The 25795-nt window shown below is 35.9% G+C and overlaps 1 protein-coding gene across 2 annotated transcripts in view; it reads right to left on the bottom strand.

The window, feature by feature from the left end:
• Window positions 1-19377: 19377 nt before the first annotated feature.
• The window catches only part of ASZ1 (ankyrin repeat, SAM and basic leucine zipper domain containing 1), a 75359-nt gene continuing 68941 nt past the window's right edge, over window positions 19378-25795 (bottom strand). The window contains exons 12-13 of one of the 2 annotated variants that reach the window (XM_008061756.1): window positions 24830-24943; window positions 19378-19917 (exon numbers count right to left, since the gene is read on the bottom strand). In XM_008061756.1, the coding sequence (XP_008059947.1) occupies window positions 19765-19917; window positions 24830-24943 (267 nt within the window). In that variant the 3' untranslated portion in view covers window positions 19378-19764. The remainder of the gene's footprint in view (window positions 19918-24829; window positions 24944-25795) is intronic. The other variant, XM_008061757.2, reaches the window with a different exon arrangement.

The raw sequence follows: 25795 nt of genomic DNA, 5'->3' as shown, positions 1-25795 counted from the left end.
AACCAAGTGATATCCCAGCTCAAAATAAATAATTCTCATAATATCAAATCCCTGAACAAGATATCAACAGCAAAACCATTTATGAGGGGTTCAATTTGTCTAAGAATTAATTCTCTTACGTAAAGCTCCTAATAGTTTGGTCCTAATTTCAAGAATTCCAAATTGGATCCATTTCTGAGGATGGCCTTATTTTGATTAATTTAGTCTGTTCGATCATCTATTTTATGGATGAGGAAACCATGACCCAGAAAATGTACAAGCTAATAACAACAGGGCTGAAACCTGGGCTATCTTCTGTTAAATCTCGTTGTTAGGTAGCGTTCTAACAGCAGCACAGCTGTAGGCTAGGGAAAGAGTAGGGGTTGAAAGGGAAAGGGAAGGGGACGTATGTAACAGACATTGACTTCAAAAAGAAACAAATAAGATTAAAGTGTTAGAAAGGTATCAGAAAGGAAGAAAATTCATGGAAACAATTATGAAAGATCAGTTGAGAAGAAAACATGAAAAATACTGTCAACTGAAATAAGTCCAGACATAGTGGAAATGTCTTTATTTCCTCTCCAAAAGTGTTTTACAGTGTTAGAAACTCATTCATTTCATATAAGATATTGATAAGATAATTTGAACTTACAGGTAAAGACATATGATATAGCATTGCTCAAATGGTTTAGAATTAGTTTCTCTAGTAACTAACAAATGTGTCACATAAGTCCAGTATAACATTTTTATTGGCACTTGAATTAAATGTATTACTCACTAGTGAATATGCCAAAAAGAAAATCCCCACCCTATTTCCACCCCCACAGAGCTACAATGATTATTTATTAAGCAGTGACAGAATGAATTTGGAGTGCAAAACAGAAGTCATCATGGTTATCTGAGTTCTTAAAGGTTAACTTTCATCATAGTGTTAAGATCTAAAAATGTTGGCACTATAAAAACATCACATTAAAGAAAAAAAACTAACTCAATTTTGATTTTGATGCTTGAAACTGTGTCTGGATCCATTTCTGAATGATACCATTTAAAATTTTTGACTATCTTCTTTCTCATACCTAATAAACATAACTTATTTAAATTAGGTCAACAGGGTGTGGTGGCTCATGCCTATAATCCTAGCACTTTGGGAGGCCAAGGTGAGAGGATTGCCTGAGCCCTCAGATTTGAGACCAGCCTGGGCAACTTGGTGAGACCTCATCTCTACAATAAATCAAAGAATTAGCAGGGCATGGTGGCACATGCCTGTAGTTCCAGCTACTTGGAAGACTGAGGCAGAAGGATTGCTGGATCCTAGCAGGTGGAGGCTGCAGTGGCTGCCACTGCCCTCCAGCATGGGTGACAGAATGAGACTCCAACTCAAAATAATAATAATAAGTATTAGCTGAAATATCTTCCATAAGAAAGCTTTCAAAATTGAATGTAGTGTAGCCTTGTTTTATCCACCATTTACCTAGCCCTAATATACCCTGGTCAAACCTAGGTGGTCATTCTTTATTTTTTCTGCTTCCAATAAACTTTAGGCACTCTTAGAATTTTCAGCATCCTACAGTATTTACCTAAAGCTTACATAAAAGGTATTCAGCAAATGTTTCTGGCTTTTAAAAATGAATCCTGCACACTACAGTAAGCATAAAGCAGATATCCCAGAAACATAGATTAAGGAGTTTCACTGCTAGGATGGTAGTATGAGAATCATAATGAGTGCACTTCCCAGAGAAACAAGCAAAGCTAGGGGAATCTATACAAATACAATTATTAAAAGTCTCTGGAGGCCAGGCCGCAGTGGCTCAAGTCTGTAATCCCAGCACTTTGGGAGGCTGAGACGAGAGCATTGCCTTAGCCCCCAGGTTTCAGACCAGCTGTGGCAACATGGTGAGACCTCGTCTCTAAATACATCAAGAAATTAGCCAGACACAGTAGCACACACCTGTAGGTCCGGCTACTTGGAAGGATCGCCAAAGCCCAGCAGGTCGACGCTTGGGCAGACTGTGAGCATGCCACTGAACTCCAGCCTAGGAGTCGAAGTGAGACTCTGACTCCAAAAAAAAAAAAGTCTCAGGAAAATGTCCTAAGAATATAATAGAACAAATGCAGAAACATTTATTTAAGAAAACCCACTAGAACTCAGCAAGACCAGTGAGTCTGTACTATTTAAATCCATGACCCACTCCCACCATTATCCCCTGCCCCCACAGCCAAGCCAACTCAGTTTGGCAGAAGCTCCATTCTGGGTGGACAGAACCAAGAAGATGGAGCTCCTAAAGAAGGGCTACCATATCTCATCTGAAGGAGAAGGCCAGCCACCAGTGTTTCTTATCCCCTCCACCTCTAAGGTGAAGTGGCTAAACCCTTGCGAGTATGGCTAAGAGGTCAAGGTTCTCCCTTTCACTGAGCCCCATAGGATGGGAACTCTTTCCCCAGGCAGGGCAGGCTGAGAATACTAAGGCCCTGATTGCCTCTACCCCAGCTTGCATATAGGGCAGAGGTTCCATGCTCTGAGAGGAGCAAATCAAGACAATCACAGGCTACTGTTCCACCCAGCAAGCACACTTGGTAGTAGCTCACAGATTCTGCTCAGGGTAAGAAGCAGTTCATAAAAGAGTTGAAAATTCTCCCCAAAGGAACTGACTTTATTTAAAACAGTGTGTAGAAATTCAACCCGAAGAGTACTCTAGAAAAACAATAGCTCATCTTAAATAGAAACAAATTAAACTGTAGGCCAGCTAGTTCACCATAGAGAACCAGGGAAAGAGACAGCTAAGAAGGACCCTCCTGGGGTCATAACACATCTCAAAGGATGGCCTCAAAAACTACCCCTGCCCAAATTTAATTCTATCAAACTATGGGAGCAATTTACAACTCAAAGTATGCCAAAAAACAATAAAGCAATTGGCCAGTAATTAGTGGAGCCAAAGGATTGGGTGTGATACCAAATAATGCATACAGCCTATCAGGAAGATTAAAGAAAGAGATAGTTAAAAAAGAGCCCTGCTAAAACCACTGTCATTCCAGGGTGACTGTGTGTACACCCTAGACTGCCCCCTCTGAAAAACAACATCAAAGACTTCACACCGTGGGAAACAGACTTCACCAAGATAGTCCAGCCAAATCACTAAACAAACAAGCAAACAACAAGAAGTCCATGTGGGAAAGGGAAGAAGAATCAGTATTCAGAATTGCTATAATATATTATCTAAAATATCCAGTTTTCAACACAAAATTATGAGACATGCAAAGAAACAGGAAAGTGTTACCTATACACAAGAAACAGAGCAGACAACAGAAACTAACTGTGAGAGGGGGACAGACATCATATTGAACAAAGACTATAATGAAGCCATTATAAATATGTTCAAAGAACTAAAAGGAATCATGCTTTGAGAAGTAAAGAGCAGTATGAAGAAAATGTTTTAATAGAAAATATAACAAAGAACCAAAAGGAAATTCTGGAATTGAAAAGTACAATAACTGAAATTTAAAAAAAAATTCATTATTGTGCCTCAATAGTGTATTTGAACTGGCAGAAGAACCAGTGAACTTGATGATAAATAGATAAAGATTATGTAATCTAAAAAAGATAGAGAAAATAGAGTAAAGAAAAATAAACAAAGCCTCAGAAAATTGTGGTACACTTTTGGGTGTACCAACAATGAGTGTAATGGGATGACCAGGAGATGAGGAAAAAGAGAAAAACTACATGTTAAAAAAAATTGCTTAAAATTTCTCACATTTGCTGAAAAATATTAATCTTCACGTCCAAGAAATTCAATGGACTCCAAGTAGGATAAATGCAGAGATCCACATGTAGGCCAAAAGCAGTAAGATGGCATATTCAAAGCGCTGGCAAAAACCCTAAACACCTGTCAGCTAAGAATCTTATTTCTAGACATACATTCTTTTTTTTTTTTTTTGAGTTGGAGTCTCACTTCATTGCCCAGGCTAGAGCTCAGTGACACGCTCACAGCCATTCTAGCGTTGACCTGCTGGGCTTAGGCAAGCCTTCCGCCTCAGCCTTCCAAGAAGCTGGAACTACAGGCATGTGCTACCACTTCCAGGAAATTTTTTTGATTTATTGTAGAGATGAGGACTTGCCAAGTTGCCCAGGTTGGTCTCGAACTCGTGGGCTCAGGCAATGGTCTCACCTCAGCCTCCCAAAGTGCTGGGATTACAGGCTTGAGCCACCACGCCAGGCTAGACACACATTCTTTCAAAAATAAAGGCAAAATAAAGCCATTTCCAGAAAAATAAAAACCAAGAGAATTCATTGTTTGTAGACCCACTTTACAAGAAATACTAAAAGTTCTTAAGACAAAGCAAGTAAACCTAGATAAGAGTCTAAATCCACAAGCAAAAAACCAAAATGGTTAAGATATTTATGTAATTATAAAGGACAGTGTAAGTGCATATTTTTTCTTGAGTAAGACTCTCACTCTGTTGTCCAGGCTGGAGTGCAGTGGCAGAATCACAGCTACTGCAGCCTCTACCTGCTGGGCTCAGGCATTCCTTTGGCCTCAGCCTTCCAGGTAGCTGGGTCTACAGGCACATACCACCATGCCGGGCTACGTTTTTGATTTATTGTAGAGATAAGGTCTCACAATGTTGCCCAGACCTGACTCAAACTCCTGGGCTCAGGCAATCCTATTACCTCTGCCTCCCAAAGTGCTGGGATTACAGGTGTGAGCCACCATGCCCAGCTCCTTTCTTCTCTTTATGATTTAATAAAGCAATATGCATACAATTGCATTGCTGGACCTGTGATTGATAGAAATGTATCATATTTGAAAATAACAGCACAAAGGAGGTGAATGGGAGCAGGGTTGCATGAAAATTAAAAAATAACACAGATGGTAACTCAAATTCACAGGAAAAAATGATGAGAACCAGAAATGGTAAATAAGAATGTAAATATAACAAACTTTAAAGGTTAATTTGACCATCTTTCTTTTTTTAGTTTATTAACATGAAATCACGAAGAGCAGTCATTATAACACTATATTATTGGATCTATGACATATTAATATATAGATGTAATACATACAATAATAGTCCAAGAAGGTACAAGATGAATAGAACTATATGGGAATAACATTTCTGTATCTCACTGGAATTAAGTTAGCATAAATCTAAAATAGATTCCTATAAGTTAAGATACATATGGTAAGCCCTACAGCAACCACTAAGAAAATAACTAAAAATATAGTATAAAAAATCATTAAAGGAACTAAAATGTTGTACTAGGAAGCATTCCCTTAATGCAAAAGAAAGTAGTAAAAGAAGAACAAAAAAGATATGAAATATATCAAAAACAAAAATATGACATATGAATCCAACTATAACAATAATAACATTGAATGTGAGTGGATCAAAAATTCAATCAAAAGGCAGATTGTCCAACTGGATTAAAAAAAGAAACAAGATCCAACTATATGCTCTTTATAGAAGACACATAAGAGATTCAAAAATCAGACAGTCAAAGGATGATAAAAGATATACCATGCAAACAGCAACCTTAAGAAATCTATAGTGGACTTACTATCAGACAAAATAGACTTTAAAACAAAAAAGTTACTAGTGATAAAGAGGGATACTTAATAATAATTAAAAGGTTAATACATTCAGAAGACAACGATTATAAATACATCCGCACCTAACAAGAGAGTCCCAAAACAATATGAAGCAAATGGTGACAGAAATGAAGGAAGGAATAATCAATTGAACAATAATAGTTGAAAACCTTAATACTTCACTTATAATAATGATGGAAGAATGAGGCAGAAGATTAACTTCTGCTAATAAATAGAAGATTTAAATAACACTACATATAAATTAGACACAACAAACATTTATAGACTGTCATCCAACAACAACAGAATATACATTCTTTTCAAGTATATATAGAATATTCTATAAGACAGACCTGCCAGGTGTGGTGGCTCACACCTGTAATCCCAGCACTTTGGGAGGCTGAGGCAAGAGGACTGTCTGAGATCAGGGGTTTGAGATCAACCTGGGCAACTTGGTGAGACCTCGTCTCTACAATAAATAAATAAATAAATAAATAAATAAAAAATAGCTGGGTGTGTTGACATGCCTGTAGTCCCAGTTACCTGGAAGGCTGAGGCAGAAAGATCACCTCAGTCCAGCAGGTTGAGGCTGCAGTAGCTGTGAGTATGCCCCTATACTCCAGCCTGGGAGACAGATTGAGGATCAGATTTAAGTAAATAAATAAAAATAAAAAAGACAGACCATATACAGAGGATGCCAAAAAAAGTCTATACATTTTAAGAAAGGAAAAAGCTGTATTAAAATTATAATAACCAATATATACCAATAACAAAAGATGAATACAAGTCATGTTTGACTTCTGCAATTACAAGAGGCGCATATTGTTTGGTGGACTTCTGTGGCAAGTGTGTAAACTGTTCCAACACCACAGCAGAAGCAGCAGGACTTGGATCTTCCCTTGTGTACATCACACATAATACCGTGCATCTCAAACTTATCACAAATGTGTGCCATTGTTAGGTATGTTGGAGGTTCTGTTGCATACTCATTTCTCCATTGTTGTTGTACTTCCACAATGTTCTCAAATTTCCAATACCACTTCAAAATGGTCTTGTGTTCCTTGACAACCATATTTCTGCCATTTTCTTTGACTGTCCTATTGTCACATGCTGACGCTAGCATTCATTTGATTAACACCATCTTTGGAGCATACGTCATACTACACATTGCTGCCATAATTCAACTTCAAAAAGTAACACATAGATAACACCTCTTATAAAATGTGTATACATTATTTTGGCACCCCCCGGTATATACTAGGTCATAAAACAAGCCTCAATAAGTTAAAAATAATTATGATACTATGAAGTATGACTTTTGTTCATAGTAAAGTTGGAAATTAATAAGAAAAAAGGAGTTTTGGAAATAAATATGTGGAAATTAAATAACATAGTCTTAAAAAAACTAAAGAGTCAAGAAAGAAATCACTAGGAAAATTAGAAAATACTTTAGCAAGAATGAAAATAAAGACATAACATAAAACTTTTATGGGACTCTTCTAAAGAAGTGCTTAGAGTAAGATTTATAGCTAGAAACACAATGTTGATAAAGGTCAAATATGCCAAATAAAAAAATCTAACTTTCTACCTTGAGTCACTGCAAAAAAGAGGAGCAAACTAAATCCAAAGCAAGCAGAAGAAAGTATATAATAAGAATTAAAGTATAAATTAAAAAATAGAGAATAGGAAAATAATAGAGGAAGTCAACATAACTATAAGTTGTTCTTTGAAAAGATCAACAAAATAGGGAAACAGTGAGACTGACAGAGAAGAAAAAGAGAGAAGACAAATTATTAAAATCATAAGTGGAAGAGAATGTTGATAGCAATTAATGATATAGAAAAAGAATTATAAGGGAATACTGAGAACTGCATGCCAAAAAATGAGATAATTTAGAATAAATTTAAAAACTCCTACAAAGACATAAACTATTGAAATTGACTCAAGAAGAAATAAAAAATTGAAGCAAACATAAAATAAGTAAATAAATTGAACGAGTAACCAAAAATTTCCTGCATAGGAAAGTCCAGGCCCAGATGGTGAATACTTACTGGTGAATGCTACCAAATCTTTATAGAAAAATTAATACCAAATTCCTGCAAAAACTTCCAAAAAACACTAAGGAACATTGTTCGACTCATTCTATGATATTACCCTGATACCAAAACTAGATAAAAACATTATGAGAAAACAGCAAACTAACATTCTCTCTGGTTATAGATGGAAAAATCCTCAACCAACATACTACAAAATTAAATCCAATGATATTTGAAAAGGATTAAACACCATGACCGATTGGGATTCATCCCAAGAATGCAAGATTGGTAATACGTACCACACCAATAGAATAAAGGACAAAACCAGATGATCATGGGAATAGATGTAATAACAACACTTAGCAAAATTCAGCACCCATTCACAATAAAAACACTCAACAAACTAGAAACAGAAGGAACTTCTTCAACTTTATAAAGATCATTTATGAAAACTCCATAGCTAGCATGATACTTGATAGTGAAAGAGTAAATGTTTTCTCTGCAAAATAGAAACAAGACAAGGATGTTTGCTCTTGCCACTTCAATTTAACATTGTACTGGAGGGTTTAGCCTGGGCAATTAGGAACAATAACAAAAAAAATGTAACAAAAGGCACGAAGATTATTAAGGAAGAAGTAAAATTATGTCTATTTGTAGAGAACATAATCTTGCATACAGAAACCCCTAAGGAATTGGATAAAAATCCATTAGAAATAATAAGTTCAGCAGGGCTGAAGGAATCAAGATAAATATACAAAAACAGATTGTATTTCCATGCAGTAGCAATGGCTGAAGGAATCAAGATAAATATACAAAAATAGATTGTATTTCCATGCAGTATCAATGAGCAAATTGAAAATGAAATTAAGAAAACAACAGCATATAGAAAACATGCTTAGGAATACACTGACCAAAAAAAGAGCAAAATTTGTACCCTAAAAACTACAAAGCATAGTTGAAAGAAATTAAAGGTCTAAATTAATGAATAGATATCCATGTTCAAGGATCAGATGATTTAATATTGTTAATATGGCAATATTTCCCAGTTGATCAATTCAATTAAATCACCATCAAAATCTTACATCTATGGCCAACTGATCTTCCACAAAATGTGCCAAGACAACTCAATGGGAAGAGTATAGTCTTTTCTACAAATGATGCTGGGATAAGTGGATATTCACATTAAAAAGAAGAAGAAGAAGTAGTTGAACCTCTACTTCACACCACATACACAAATTAACTCAAAATGGATCAATGACCTAAGTATAAGAGCAAAGACTATAAACATCATAGAAGATAGATGGAAATCTTTATGATCTTGGATTTGGGAGTGAATCCTTGGATGTGACATGCAAAGTTCAAACAATAAGAAAAAAGAGATAAACTGGACTTCATTCAATGAAAATTTTCAAATTTTCACTAAAGGGTGTTATTAAAAAAGTGAAAGAACTGGGTGCGCTGGCTCATGCCTATAATCCCAGCACTTTGGAAGGCTGAGCAGGAGAATTGCTTAAGGCTAGGAGTTTGAGACTAACCTGGGCAACATAGCAAGACCTCTCTCTATAAACTATCAAAAAATTGGCTGAGTGTGATGGTGCACGCTGGTAGTCCCAGCTCCTCGAGAGGTTAAAGTGGAAGGAGGGCTTGAGCCTAGGAGGTTGAGGTTGTTTGTGCCACTGCACTCTGGCCTGGATGCCAGAGTGAGACCTCGACTTTGGGGGGAGGGGAAGAAAGACAGCCTATAGAATGGGGAAAAAATGCAATCATGTATCCGATAAGGATCTGTATCGAGAATATGCAAAGAACTCTTACAACTGAACAAGACAACTCAGTTAAAAATTGGCAAAGCACTTTGAATAGACATTTCATCAAGGGAGATATTCAAATGGTCAATAAATACAGAAAAAATGCTCAACATCATTGGTCATCCAGGAAATGCATATCAAAATCATAATCTGGGAACACTTCACATCCACTAGGATAGCAATAATCAAAGAAACATAAATGTTGGCAAGGATGTGAAAAAATTAGAACTTCCACATAAGTGGGTAAAAACATAAAATAGTGCAGCTACATTGGAAAATAGTCTGCCAGTTTCTCAAATGGTTATGTATAGAGTTACCATATTTCCACATCCACAATTCTGATCCTAGGTATGTACTCAAGAGAAATGAAACATGTCCATAGCCAGAAGTAGAAACAACTTGAATATTCATCAGTGATGAAAGAATAAATGTAGTATATCCATACAATGAAATACTCAGCATAGAAGGAAATGAAGCACTGATACCTGCTAAACATGGATGAAACTTGAAAATACGCTAGTGAAAAAAATCACTCACATGGTATATGAGCATTTATATGAAATGGCCAGAACAAGCAAATCTATAGAGACTGAAAGGAAATTAGTAGTTGCCTAGAGATGGGGGGAGTTGGGGAGGATAGGTAAGGGATGAGAGATTTCTTTTTGGGGTAATAAAAAGTTCTAAACTTGATTTTGGTTGTGGAAAGAAAGCTCTGTAATATAACAAAAGCCACAGAATTGTACAGTTTCAAAGGGTGAATTATCTCAAGAAAGCTGTTAAACATCTGCTAACAAAGAGATCAAGCATACTGTGTCATAATGTAGTCATGTGTCACATGACATTTCAGTCAAGGACAGATGGATTATATGATGGTGGTTCCATCAAATTATGATGAAACTAGCTGGGCGCTGTGGTTTACACACACCTATAATCCCAGCACTTTGGGAGGCCGAGGGGAGAGAATTGCCTGAGCTCATGAGATCGAGACCAGCCTGGGCAACTTGGAGACCTCATTTCTACAATAAATCAAAAAATAAGCCGGGCGTGATAGCACGCGCCTGCAGTTCCAGCTACTTGGAAGACTGAGGCAGAAGGATCGCCTGAGCCTAGCAGGTTGAGGCTGCGGTGGCTGTGAGTGTGCCACTGTGCTCCAGCCTGGGCAACAGAGTGACTTCGAGAAAAAAAAAAAAAATGTAGTCATTTCTTCTAATTTTTCCAGGGGAAGGTGGGGGCGGGATTGGCAGTAGTGGGAAACTGTGGGGGGGGGGCACCTCATCAACAAGGGTACCTGTATAATGAACATTTGTATGCCTGACCCTGAATTATACCCCACATATTTAAAATTAAAAATTAAAAAAAAAACTGAAAAATTCCTGTGGCCTAGTGACATCACAGCCATTGTAACATTCTAGTGCAACACGTTATTCACATGTTTGTGGTGATGCTGGTGTAAATAAACCTACTGTGCTGCCAGTCATATAAAAGTTCAGCACATAAACTATGTATGGTACCTAATACTTGATAACGATAACAAATAACTCTGCCACTGGTTTATGTATTTACTATACTATGCTTATCATTATTTTAAAGTGTACTTCTACATATTAAAAAAAAAAAGTCAGTGGGCGTAGTGGCCCACGCCTATAATCCCAGCACTTTGCGAGGTCCAGGTGAGAGGATTGCCTGAGCCCACAGGTTCGAGACCAGCCTGGACAACCTGGTGAGACCTCATCTCTACAAGAAGTCAAAAATAACCCAAAAAGTTAACAATAAAACAGCTCATGCAGGCCCTTCAGGCGTTATTCCAGAAGGCATTGCTATCATAGGAGATGACTGCTCCGTTATTGCCCCGAAGAGCTTCCAGCAGGAAAAGATTTGGAGGTGGAAGATAGTGATATGGATGATCCCAACCCTGTATAGGCCAAGGCGAATGTGTGTATTTGAGCTAAAGTTTTTAACAAAAACCTTTAAGAAGGGAAAATAAATTAATTAAATAAATAAAATAGAAAAGAACTGATAAAATAAGGATATAAAGAAAATGTTTTTGTGTAGGTGTCCAATGTGTTTCTAAGCAAAGTGTTATGACAAGAGTCAGTTAATAATTTAAAAGTTTATACAGTAAAAAAGTCATCGTAAGTTAAGGTTAATTTATTATTAAAGAAAAAAATTTTTAAAATAAATTTATGTAGCCTAAGTGTACAGTGTCTATAAAGGCTACAGTAGTGTATAGTAATATCCTAGACCTCCACATTCACTTCTCACTGCTCACTCAGACTCACCCAGAGCAACTTCAGTCCTGCAAGCTCCATTCATGGCATGAGCCCTAGACAGGTGTACCATTTTTAAATTTTACATCATATTTTTGCAATACCTTTTCTCTATTTGGATATGTTTAGATACACAAATACCATTGTGTCCCAACTGCCTACAGTATTCAGTACAGTCACATGCTATATAGGTCTGTAGCCTAGGAGCAACAAGCTATACCATATAGCCTAGGCGTGGTGCAGACTGTACTATCCAGGTTCGTGTAAGTACATTCTGTGATGTTTGAATAATGATGAAACTGCCAAGTGATGTATTTCTTAGAATGCATCTCCAAGGTTAAGCGACACATGACTATTTACTTTTTTAATATGCAAATCTTTATATTCTTTTTTCTCATGTTGTAACCATGCATTTGCTGTTTATAAAAAATACAAACTTTCTCATATTAATGCTCTTCTAATTCTAGACTATCTTAAGTAAAATAGCTAGTAAAACTATCCTTACTAATACTAGCTTTTAAAACTCTTGATTTCTCTTTAAAGGAAATTTAGCACTTTAAATTAAATTATATCTACATTTTAAACTTGTTTTCAAACAGGTTGTAGAACAAGCTTTGTTTTTTTCACAACCCACTTTTGTTAACAGGCTGAGTTTTTATGCTCTTGAAATCTTAGGTTTCTGGAGCTGTACATACACTGAGTTTTTATGTACATACCAAAGTAACCCCTGGCCAGATCAAGATATAGAATATTTCCAACATCCTTGCTTCCCTTCTTAGTCGACACCTACTTCCTAGACATAGCCACTATTGTGACTTCTATCTCCAAAAAGAGGTTTTGTCCTATTTTGAACTTATATATGGAATCATCATATGGCATGTATAAAATTTTGTTTAGCTTCTTTTGTTCAATGTTTTGTCTATCAGATTCACCCATGTTTTTATGTGTAGTCATAGTTTGCTTTTTGTTACTATGTAGCATTCCATTATCTAAATATTTATTTATCCATTCTACCGTTAAGAGACATTTTGGTTGTTTGCAGTTTTGGGCTGTTTATAAACCACCGTGAATATTCTGTGTCTTTTTGTGGACGTTATGAGTTCATTTCTCTCAGACATGTATTTAAAAGAACTGCTGGGTAATCAGAAAAACATAACTTTAGTTTTAATAGATGCTACTTAACAGTTTTCCAAAATGGTCTTTACAATTTACAGTTTATATATTAGCAATGTATCAGAGTTTTAATCACTTTCACTTTCTCTCTACTACTAATACTTGGTGTCATTCTTTTTAATTTCAGTTACTCTGGAGGGTGTGCAGTGGTGTTTCATCGTAGCTTTAATTTACATTTTCCTACTGACTAATGCTGTTGACCACCCATTGGGCTAATTTGTCCCATGGGTTGGAGGTTGCTGACCTCTGCTCTCCTCTAATGCCACTGGCTACTCTTCAGGTTCCCTCCCTGATTCTTCCTGTCTTCCTTCCTCTGATGCTGGTGACCTAGGGCTCAGAAGAACCTCTTCTTTGTATACATCATTCCCTTGGTCATTCAGTCCAGTCTTGTTAGTTCTAAAGTGGTAATTCCTAAATTTTTGTCTCCTGCCTAGGTCTCTCCTCCCTGAATTTCTGACTAATACATTGTGTTTACTCAAAATTTCTGCCTTCCACTCCCTTCTAATTGTTCTTGTATTCTCAGAAACTTATCTAATACATGGCAGGTCCATTCATCCTTCTGGTTGCTCAAGCTAAAAACTTGAAATTATCCTTTTGGATAAAACTTACATTCAATCCATAAATAAATCTTATAGGCTGTACTTTCAAAACACGTCTTGAACCAATTGTTTCTTTCCCTATTTCCACTGTTAAGTCAAGCTGCCAAGGTCTTGCCCCTGGAGTATTGCAGCAGCATCCTAACTAGTCTCATGGCTTCCACACTTGTGACCCTAGTCTGTTCTAAAATAGCAGCAGGAAATATTCTTTTTTTCTGAAGTTGTAACATTTATACCTTTCCCATTTTTTAGATACAAGGGGCACACATGTTTGTACACATGGACATATGTGTTGTGGTGGCCCACTCCAGAGAGTGAACATTGTACCCCATAGGTAACTTCTGAACCCTAGCTCCCTTCCCCATCCCCCCCTTACTGGTGTCCCCAGTGTCTATTATTTCCATCTTTGTGACCACTTAGTTCTTGCATATGAGTGAGAAAACATGTAGTGTTTGGTTTTCTGTTTCTAAGATGATCTCCAGCTCCATTCATGTTGTTACAAGGGACATGATTTCATTCTTTTTTATGGCTGTGTAGTATTCATGATGTATGAGGGGGGACCCATCCAAAAACCAGAATTATCTTTTCAAAGACAGACCCCTTGTAGGACAGTCTTCCCCTGCTAGTAAGTGTTTTAGGAACCCATCAGTTTTCATCTGGAAGTTTTGAGAAGATTGTGTCACGATTTGCAGAAGAAACATCCCGAGTTGTGGGAAACAGGTGACTGGTTCTTCCATCGTGATAATGTACCTGCCCACACCATGCTGTTCAGCAGTTCTGACCAAAAACGGCATGACTCCCGTGCCCCACCTTCCCTATTCATCCCATCTTCCCCTGAGCAATTTTTGTTTCCCCGAATGAAAAAAGGCCTCAAAAAGAAATGTTTTGCTGATATGGAAGAGGTGAAACAAAAATTGACGAGCTGAAAAACTATTTTGAGCAGTGAAAAAAAAAGCATCTTGAAAGGCATATTGCATCAGAGTACTTTGAAGGTGACTGAAGTTTAAATATGTAAGAATAAACACAATTTTTTAATAAATTAATTCTGGGCTTTTTGGGTCCCCTCCTCATATATATACAACAGTCTTTATCCAGTCAATCGTTGTTGGGCCCTTAGGTTGGTTCCATGATTTTACTAGTGTGTATAGTAACATATATACATACATACATATATATATAGACAGAGAGATATGTATCTCTCTATATATATATGGAAAGATCCTTTTAAAATATACATAAGATCATATTATTTCTCTGCTCAAAATCCTCTAATGGTCTTCCAGTTCAATCAGAGTAAAAACTAACAAGGCCCAAACAATCCAGTTTTCTGTTACTTCTGACAGCTATTTGATTCTCTCACTCATTTGACTCTAGCCATTCTGGCTTTCTAGCAGTTTTTGAAAGAAACATTCTACTGTTATAGAGTATTTTTGCCTCACTGTTTTTTGTTCTTGAATGGTCTTCTCTAGATATTTACAATGACTTACTAATATTTTGTTTTTCTCAAAAGATCTGAAGTTTGAGAAGCCTGACCATTCTATTTAGAATACTATCTTTATCCTACAATTCCTATTTCCTTGTTTTATTTTTCTTCATAGCACTTATGACGTCTGATATCACACTTTATTTGTTGGTTTATTTCCATTAGAAGGCAAATTCCAGGAAGGCGGGGATCACTGACTTGCTAACATCTAGAAAACTATCTGGCACATGGTTAAGTGACTTGGTAAATATTAGAATGTATGAATTAATGAATGCTAGAAAGAGCATAGGATTTGAAGTCAAACTTATTGGACTGAAATTCCTTTTTTTTTTTTTAAAGAGGAAAGTCTTGCTCTATCACCCTGGCTGGAGTGTAGTGGCATGATCATAGCTCACTGCAGCCTTGAGCTCCTCGGCTCAAGTAATCCTCCTGCCTCTCAGCTTCCCAAGTAGCTGAGATTAAATGCATGAACCACTGTACCTGGCTAATATGTATTTTAAATTTTTTGTAGAGATGGAGTTTCTGTATTGCCCAGGTTGTTCTCAAATTCTTGACCTTAAGCAATCCTCCCCACCTTGGCATCCCAAAGTGCAAGAATAAGAGGTGTGAGCCACCTTGCCTGGCCCCAGTCTTTTAATTAGCAGTATTAATTTCAACAATTTACTTCAACAGAGTCTCTGAGACTCAATTTCTGTAAAATAGGAATATACACCTCATGGCAATTCCTATAATTAAATGCAGCATTTATGGAATGCTTGCCATAGATTAAGCATTCAATGTTAATTTGTCCATCTAATCTCTATCCTCCTCCTAAGAAAATCTTAACAGTTCTTTACAGTATTATCAGTTTATTTTTGAGCAATACAACTTATACATTTTCAAAACAGAAATTCACAGAAGTGTAAGTCTGAAGGCATAACACATTTTTTAAAGAACAATTTTTAAGAAAATGACTTATAAGATGATTGTCAATACATACATACTGTAATAGCACAATAGGGGAAATAAATGTAAAGTGTTTACAAATGAATGGAAATGACCCAATAGTACTCAGAATATATATAGCCTTGAATTCTTTAATCAGAAAACAAAAAATATTAACAAAATATGTATGTTTTAAAAAGTAGGGTGAAAAAAAATTAATCCAAAGAATTAAGACAGGAAATAACAATGGTAGAAATTAATGAAATAATTTAAAATGTAGTTGACCGGCTGGGCTCAGTGGCATAGCCTGTAATCCCAGCAATGTGGGAGGTTGAGGCGAGTGGATTGCCTGAGTCTGCGGATTCGAGACCAGCCCAGGCAACTTGGCGAGACCTTGTCTCTGCAATAAATCATAAAAATTAGCCGGGTGTGGTAGCGCGTGCCTGTAGTTTCAGCTACTTGGAAGCTGAAGGGGAAGGATCACCAGAGCCCAGCAGGTCGATGCTGGGATGGCTGTGAGCGTGCCACTGCACTCCAGCCTGGGTTATGGAGTGAGATTCTGATTCAAAAAAAAAAAAAAAGAGTAAAATGTAGTTGACCAACAAATTCAAAGGCTGATTCCTTGCAAATATTAAGAAGATCAATAAATATATGCGTATACTGTCAGAATTAGAAGAGAAGATACAAAAAATAACTCACAGTTCTAACTGTGTGATATTAAATTAGAGTCATTAAACCAGAGCTTGGTGGGCTGAAAGCAACCAGTCATTTTATAAAGTTTTACTGTGCTACAGTCATATTTGTTTATTTATGTATCTATGTATCGTCTATAGCTGCTTTTGTGCTACAATGGCAGAGTTAACAAACTGTGACAGAAATCAGGTGGCCTGCAAAGTCTAAAATATTTACTATCTGGTTCTTTACAAAAAAATGCTTGCTGATGCATTTAACTAAAGGAAACCCAGTATGGAAGTTCTTTTTAAATTGGTTCTATTTCCCTGGGGAATAATAAGAATGACCATCATTTAACAGTGAGATGGGGAGAAGGTTTCAGAAGTTTGAAAAGAAGGCAGTATAAAATAACTATCCAGTGAAAAGGTTAATTTAATGAGTATACCAGAAAAATGAATAGGATTGCCAAACATCAGTAAGCTCCCCACATAATAAAAAGTGGGATGGAAAGATGGACAAGTAAGCATGCTTCTCTCTGAAGGACACTTGTAACCCAAAAGGTGCTTATAATTATTTGGGTTCCAAAGATATAGAAACAGTTTGACTCAGATTAATTAAAAATTAAATACCAATTAACTTTTAAAAAGGCTTACTACTTTCAAGTACACAGAATTAAAATGTGGTTGAAAAAATATATATCTGAGGTTTAAGGAGCTCTTTAAGGGATTTGTTTTAAGAAGAAAAATTATTTGTACTGAGTTGTCTGTTGTAAAAGAATGAATATTCCAGTAATGATAACTGCCTCTTCCTTCATAGTAAAGCACTGTAAGCAGGTCAGATAATCACAGAATAGAAAGTGACTTATGTTCTAGATAAAAGAACCAATTTTAAAACATGAAAAAAATCATATTCATTCTATTTATCCAAATAAATAATTTCACTCATCACAACAAATACTGTCCTACTTATTTTCTTTTTTTTTTTTTTTTTTGAGTTGGAGTCTCACTCTCTAGCCCAGACTGGAGTGCAGTGGCCGCTCCCAGGCACTGCAGCCTCGACCTGTTGGGCTCCAGCGATCCTTCCGCTCAGCCTTCCAAGAAGCTGGAACTACAGGCGCGTGCTACCATGCCCGGCTAATAAAAATTTTATTATTTATTGTAGAGGTGAGGTCTCGCCAAGTTGCCCAGGCAGGTGTCGAATCCGCAGGCTCAGGCAATCCACTCACCTCAGCCTCCCAAAGCGCAGGATTACAGGCTGAGCCACCGAGCCCGGCTTGTCCTACTTATTTTCAATCTGAAATCTAAAAAAAAAAAATCATACTATATCTGTCAAGGGAATAAAAATATATATTCAGAATATGCAGCTTCAATAAACTTTACAGTCTTTCTTTTCCCTGAATAGCTAATCATATTTGAAGTACACTGGGACATATCACCATTTTAAGAAATACTGTGACAAATCATTTTGGAAAGCAAATATTTTATAAATTCACTTTTTCATGGTTTGTCCTAATATTGGAGAGATGATTTGGTATTGTTAGAAGAAAAAAAGTGACCCATCTAGCCAAAGTCAACAGAAGAAATATCATTATCTTTAAGATGCATTGTGGTGAAAAAGACCATCATAAGTAGATAATCTGGCAAGTACATCTGTCATTTTCCTAGAGTGCTTTTTTTCTTAAAAACAAACCAAAAAATCCCCCAAATTTACATTATTAAATGCTTTTTATTTGCCCACGCATTGTGCTGGGAGTGAAACATGATCTGTGTTAAAAGAAGTACTTATTCCCTACCCATATTACAGTTTATTTCTAAGACTTGAACTTGTTTAAATGAGGATATCAGAAAAAATATGTCTTGCTAAATAGCACTTACGTTAAAATGTCAGATGCCAAAGCATGGTGTGACTACTTTCTGGTGATATCTGGTTGAGTATTCTCAGAAAAAGAATGATGATTCAAGTCTCGTTCTTTTGGTATAAGCAAGAGAAGAAACTGCTACTAATTATAGCTCCTTATACTGTTCTTCTTTCCCACAATTCTTTCTGTTTGCTTTATGTTTACCTCTCAAACCACTGTAGATCAACTGCATCTGTTTATGTATGACATTAAGTCAAACAAGACTTAAATGCTATATTCCCTGCTAAATTGGCATGCCCTCTTATTAACTTCTAAAATCTAAATATTATTTTGATTTTTTGAAAAAGAAATCTTGCATTTAGATGAGAAATTATATGCCAAATATATTTCACTTTTATAATATTCCCAAGAATGTTTACGACATACGTTTCCCAAAGTATTTTACCTAAAAAATCCTAATGTACTTTGTACTTTCCACACTATTCCCTAAAGTTCTGCTTTTTTACTTTGCATTTGAAATGTTTTTCCTAAGTATTTAATCCACAATTCAAAACTTTTACATTTTATCTTTATGCTTTGCATTCTCTGGAATACTTTCAAAATTAAAATAATTTCCCCACAGATGTAATATACCTTTAAATGTATTTGTTGGTTTTTTTGTTTGTTTGTTTTGTTTTTTTGAGTTGGAGTCTCACTCTGTCGCCCAGACTGGAGTGCAGTGGCCGCTCCCGGCCACCGCAGCCTCGACCTGCTGGGCTCCGGCGATCCTCTGCCTCAGTCTTCCAAGTAGCCGGAACTACAGGCATGCGCTACCACGCCCGGCTGATTTTTTTGATTTATTGTAGAGATGAGGTCTTGCTGCCCAGGCAGGTCTCAAACCCGCGGGATCAGACAATCCACTCACCTCAGCCTCCCAAAGGCGCGGGATTACAGGCTGAGCCACCGAGCCCGGCAATACCTTTAAATTTAAAAAATCCTTATTATGTAATAACAGAAGAGAAAAATAACAAAAAGAAAGCTATTAATTTATGAACACTTTACAAATTCTATGAGTCATTATGAAAAGTGAGCACACTTTTTTAAAGGTCAAAGAATATTAGATAAAACTTTTATTTTGAATGTGATTTAGAGGCATACAATCAAATTAAAGAAATTGAGCTTGATCAAAATTAACATAAAAACATAATACATTGTATTAAGAAACTCAAACAGATAAGTCACTTTCTAAAAAACTATTGTCATAATTTTTCCTATGGAATATTGGCATAGAATGTAAACTTATATTGTGCACATTTATAGAGTGATATTTACCACAAATGGTTAAAAGCAATGCCATTGGGTAGTCTAAATAAGATATACATACATAATTTAAAACAAATATTAGGGTTATTTTCTCTGAAAAGTTAGCTTGCAAATGAAAAGAAGAAACCCCAAACCGCATACTGTGATAGCTGTCCGCTTCAAAATTCTACTGTTCCAAGTGGACACTTCTTCCATTAATGGTATATGAGTTGGATCATTTTCCCGTTCATTTTGCAACTAATATTTAGTATGGAAAAAAAAGAGTTAAGGTATGTTGCACTGAAAATGAAAACAACTTTGAATTTAAGAAATACATCAAATTCATGTTCATTCACTTAATTTAGATGTAGACAATTCAAGAATCCCATGGAAGATTTAAAGTGAACACGACTTGAAAGATACTCTTTAGCTTACCAGAATATCATTATTGTCAATTAGCTTTATATTAAAAATACATACTTTCATATATTATCACATTTCAAAATGGTGTTTTTATGTCATGAGATAGTTTCTTAATTGTGAAAGTTTCTGTTTTAGCTATAAAAATGACAATTGATAATTATTTGCTTCTGACTAAATATCAATTAATATCTTACAAAAATATGAACCATTCTTATAGAAAATCTACAATAGTTGACATTTAGCAAAAACTAGAAGATCAGATTCTAATGGTAGAAGTTCAATAATTTATTTCAATATAATTTCAGTAACAAATTTCAACAAAAACTTAAGTGGTTTGTTCATCAATTCTCAGCAAATAAAGTATATTTCTAAATCCCCACAGATTGATATTTCTTCTAAAGAAGCTCCTTCTCCTACTTCCCACTGTGTGCACGTGTGTGTGTGTGTGTGTGTGTGTGTGTGTGTGTGTGTGTGTGTGTGTGTGTATGAGTGAGAGAGAGAGAACTGAGAGAGAGGGGACTGAGAAAGACAGGACTAAGAAAAAAGAATGAGATGGTTGCTGGGGGTGGGCAGGAGAGAGAGAATAAGCAGAGACCAAAGATTCTTAAAAGATAAAAAGAATCAGGCACATTTATAGAGTGATATTTACTAGAAACATCCTGTGTTGGAGTGGTGATATAAATACTTTCAACATTAGCAGGAATAATGACTTCTAAATTCTACAGTGTAAATATTTAATTAAAAAAGCCTGCAAAATTAATTTTAAATTTATAGCAGAAAAACAGACTCCAATGCTAGTCTCATTAATAGTGTATTCTGGGTCTGACTTCCAAATGGCTTCATTCAGCAACAGATTCCTTTTTGACACTGATGCTCCATTTACTGAATCCTGAGACAGTCATTCCTTTTATTAACCAATTACTTAGAATGACCCTTTCTGACAGGAGCCTGTCAGTATGTTGGTCTGAAAGAGAGTGATGTGGTGTTAAAGTCTAGCCTTGACCTCTCCCACCCTCTCTCTTTGTTACCTCCATACACTTATCTGTGATAACTCATATGTTTCTTTAAAAGAAATCCCCTTCAGTTATTATTGGTAAACTCCAAAATAATATAAACTTAACAGGCATGATAGTAAATTTCAAAATCTGGAAGGTTTCCTAGTTCCCTAAATCAAATCTCATTATGATTACTACTTGTGTAAGACTAATCTAGAAAAACCAAACCGCTAGCTTGCTCCAAAATTAAGACTTTCTTGCCTAGAGAACTGTGTCTCCCATTGTTATAGTCTAATAAATGTGTTTTCAAGGCTAGTCCTTATGTAGAAATGTATAAAATCTAGGTTGAGAAGGTCACAGAAAGAAGACCTAAATTAATGAAATAAAGATGAAAATTCTCTTTATAGGCATACATTATTAAAATAAATATTATGGTACCTAATTGGATTGTTTCTGCTTTAGAGTCAGTCTCTATAGAAAAGCTTTTTAATTTCATTCATTTAAGAAAAATCTGCTTATCTCTAATTTCATCTCAATTCTTCACCCACATCCCCTTCCTTCAACCCCATGTTGGAGAAACCAAATTAGTAAACAACCTTGAGGCAAAAATGTCTTAGGGAGTCACCTACATTAAATATTAAAGGTTGATGCTTTGCAAGAAGTACCTTCACACAAATCCTTCCAAATTTCCCTTGCATCCCCATGAAAAAACACCGTGCTAAGTCAAGTCAATTCCACTTTCCTTCCAATCTTCTAGATGACAGGGAGGTAGTGAAGATAAATGGTGCTATAATTTTTGGTACTGTCAGCAAGTTCAGGCTCTATCTAGCTTGTGTAGCACAAGTACCTGACATATAGCAGGCACTCTTGTGTTTGCTGAATGAATAACTGCCAGAGATAATACAACTTCCAAGATGATTTTTTTCCTTTGGAAATAAGTTATTTTTCTGTAAGAATTCTGAAACATTCCACATTTAAGTGCTCATTTCCACATTTAAAATCTTTTCCCAGCTATTATTTTATAGAATTTGCTTCACAACTTTCTTCTTACTTTATGTAAAAGACTTCTCTTGATCGAATATGTTAATAGCTAGAATGCATATTACCTGGAATATGTATAAAGTTTACATTGAGGAAATCACAGATAAAATATTAATAAAAATATTAAATGAGATAAAGCAATAAAAATTAATGTATAATTTAACCTTCAAGTCAGATATTTCACAAAAGCTTTAAAGACATCAAATTTATTTATTAAATAGACATGACAAACTCAGAAATGAGTTCTTTAGTTGACTGGGAGCGTTTTCTGTTATTCTCCCACCTTCAACAAAGATCCCTATTTCAGCAGGTTTTTTTTTTTTTTTTTTTGAGTTGGAGTCTCACTCCTTCACCCAGGTTGGCGTGCAGTGGTACCACAGTCACACTAGTATTGACCTTCTGGGCTCTAGTGATCCTTCCACTTCAGCCTTCCGAGTAGCCGGAACTACAGATGCGTGCCACCACGTGTAGCTATTTTATTTTATTGTGAAGATGAGGTCTCGCCAGGTTGCTCGGGCTGGTCTCAAACCCACGGGCTCAGGCAATCCACTTGCCTTTGCCTCCCAAAGTGCTGGGATTACAGACTGAGCCACCGAGCCCAGCCTAGTTTAGGTTTTCTTATAGCCAATTTTCTTAAAAAGGAAAAAACCACCTGTCTTTAAATTCAAATATATATTTCTTCTGTATGTGTGTAAAACACAGGAACAAAACATCTACATTCTTTAAAAAACAGTTAATTATAAAGTATAGAGAATTTGGACAAGTGAAAGAATATTTCACCCACAATCCTATCTCATTAGCAGAGCTGACAAATATTTCATTTTAATATTATTTCATCTACACATTTACACGCAAGCAATAATGAACAAATATAACCTCATACCTTTAACAGGTTAGTATTTGATTTTCATTATTTTTTCAACTGGCTGTGTATTATTATAACAAATAAGTATACCATAATTTATTACGTTAATCTCCTAATATATTAGGAGATATCAGTGGTACATTTACTTTTAAAATAAGCTGCTATCATTTCTCAACCAACTCATCTTTGACAAAGCCTCCAACAACAATCAATGGGGAGAGGAGAACCTATTTAGTAAATGGTGCTGGGAAAACTGGCTGATCACATGCAGAAGATTAAAACAGGACTCCTGCCTATCACCATACACAAAAACCAACTCTAAATGGATCAAAGACCTAAACGTAAAACCTCAAACTATTAGAATCTTAGAAAACGAAGGAGACATCCTTATGGAAATTGGAACTGGCAACCAATTCCTGATCAGAACCCTAAGTGTCCATACCATAAGAAATAAGACAGACAACTAGACCTCATCAAACTGATGAGCTTCTGCAAAGCAAAAGAAACTGTCAAGAGGGCAGGGATACAGCCCTCAGAATGGGAAAAAATACTTGCCAACTGTGTATCTGACAAAGGTCTAACATCTAGGATCTACAAGGAAATCATACGTGCCAAAAGGAAAAAAACAAACAGCCCCATTAAAAAGTGAGCAATGTCACACTCATCTAGAGTGTAGGTCTGCTTCCTGTCTGTGGAAAATGAACTTTTCTTAAATAAATCTTTTCTTCCTTCAAAAAAAAAAAAAGTGGGCAAAAGGCATGAATAGACACTTCTCAAAAGAAGATATAAGGGCAGCCAACAGACACATGAAAAAGAGTTCAGCCTCACTCAGCATCAGAGAAATGCAAATCAAAACCACATTGAGGTACCACCTAATCCCAGAAAGAATGGCCATCATTAATAAAACAAACAACAGCAGGTGCTGGTGAGGATGCAGAGAAAAAGGAATGCTTCTACACTGCTGGTGGGACTGCAAACCAGTACAACCTCTTTGGAAGATAGTATGGAGATTTCTGAAAGAACTAGAAATTGACCTTCAATATGATCCAGCAATTTTCCTATTGGGAATATACCTGGAGGAACTCAAATCATTCTACAAAAAAGATACCTACAGATGTATGTTGCAGCTCTATTCACAACAGCAAAAACATGGAACCAACCATGCTGCCCATCAAAGCTGGACTGGATTAAAAAAATGTGGTACATATACACAATGGAATATTATGCAGCCATAAAGAAGGACAAACATATGGACTTTGCAGCAACTTGGATGGATTTAGAGTTGATCATACTCAGTGATCTATCACAGGAACAAAGAACCGAGTGTCATATGTTCTGACTCATAAGCGGAGCTTGAACAATTATCATGATACTATAAGAAAGGGATTGGCAGTAGTGGGAAACTGCTAAGGGAGGGAAGGGCACACCTATTCAACAAGAGTAGCTGCATAATCAACGTTTGTATACTGAACCCTGAATTGTATCTCACATCTTTAAAATTAAAAAAAAAAAAAGCTGCTATTAAACAATACAAATATTTTTATGGTCCTTGGTATATCTTGCCAAACTGTTTTTTGAAAGGAGTTGTGTCACCAGTCTCACAAGAGATGGGTAGGAGGATAGAATTTTCCCTGCTAATTGCAAAGATAAAAATGAGATGTTGTTCTCTTGTATGCATTTCTTTAGGGACCAACAAAGTGTGTTTCCTATGTATATTTCTTTCTTTGGAAACTGTCCTTTTTCTATTTGTCTAAATGATCTATCAGAATTACTTTATTGTCTAACATCTTTGGCTATAAATAATTTCCCTTAGGTTTTCCCCTCCTTTTAAATGTTAAATATATACCTTCTGAATTAAGTCCTTTAGTTTGCAAACCTCTTCATTCAAATCTTCAACATTACTAACCAGTTCTTCACAAACTGAGGTAAAATTCTGGGGAGAAGCCCACTCCAGTACTATCTGTTAATATTTTCAAAAGTTACATTTTAAAGAATGGAAACAACTTTATATCCATGAAGATTATACAACATTCTTAAGCATAAAATTATATAATTAACAAACATTTTTTGTTCAGGATAAGTACTGATACCAAAAATAAGTAATTTTATAAAAATAGGTAAATCAATTTGCTGAATGCATTTCCTAAAAAAGTATATATATATATATATATATATATATATATATATATACATGACTTTCTATATGAAGATTAATATTAATCACATTTATGAACAAATCAATTCATGAAAACTTGTAAATGACTTAATTTCCACATTAACTAGTGTCTTATAAAAATAACAGGAAAACAAGTGCATTTAAAAATTTTCACTACAAATAACTAAAACCAATTCACATGAAAAGTCATAAAATAAGTTGCTTTTGTAGGTCACTTACACTTTTATTATTTACTAAAAAATCTTATGTTGATAACAGTTTCTTCATAACATGCAACACACTGTTTTGTTTTAACATTGTCTTAGCTCTTTTGTCACTTTATATTTTAAACAATTAAATCCCCTTTAAGAACAAATAGAAAAGCTGGGCTCGGTGGCTCAGCCTGTAATCCCGCGCCTTTGGGAGGCTGAGGTGAGTGGATTGCATGAGCCCACGGGTTTGAGACCCGCCTGGGTAGGTGAGACCTCATCTCTATAATAAAATCAAAAAATTAGCCGGGTGTGGTAGTGCGCGCCTGTAATTCTGGCTACTCAGAAAGCTGAGGCGGAAGGATCGCCAAAGTCCAGCAGGCAAGGCTGCAGTGGCCGGAAGTGGCCACTGCACTCCAGTCTGGGCGACAGAGTGAGACTCCAACTC

This window comes from Carlito syrichta, unplaced genomic scaffold, assembly GCF_000164805.1.
Source record: "Carlito syrichta isolate Samal-C Ts95f unplaced genomic scaffold, Tarsius_syrichta-2.0.1 Scaffold305571, whole genome shotgun sequence".
Taxonomy (NCBI): Eukaryota; Metazoa; Chordata; class Mammalia; order Primates; family Tarsiidae; genus Carlito; species Carlito syrichta.
Note: the sequence above shows the minus strand (reverse complement) of the source record. Positions and strands in the feature narration are given on the sequence as shown.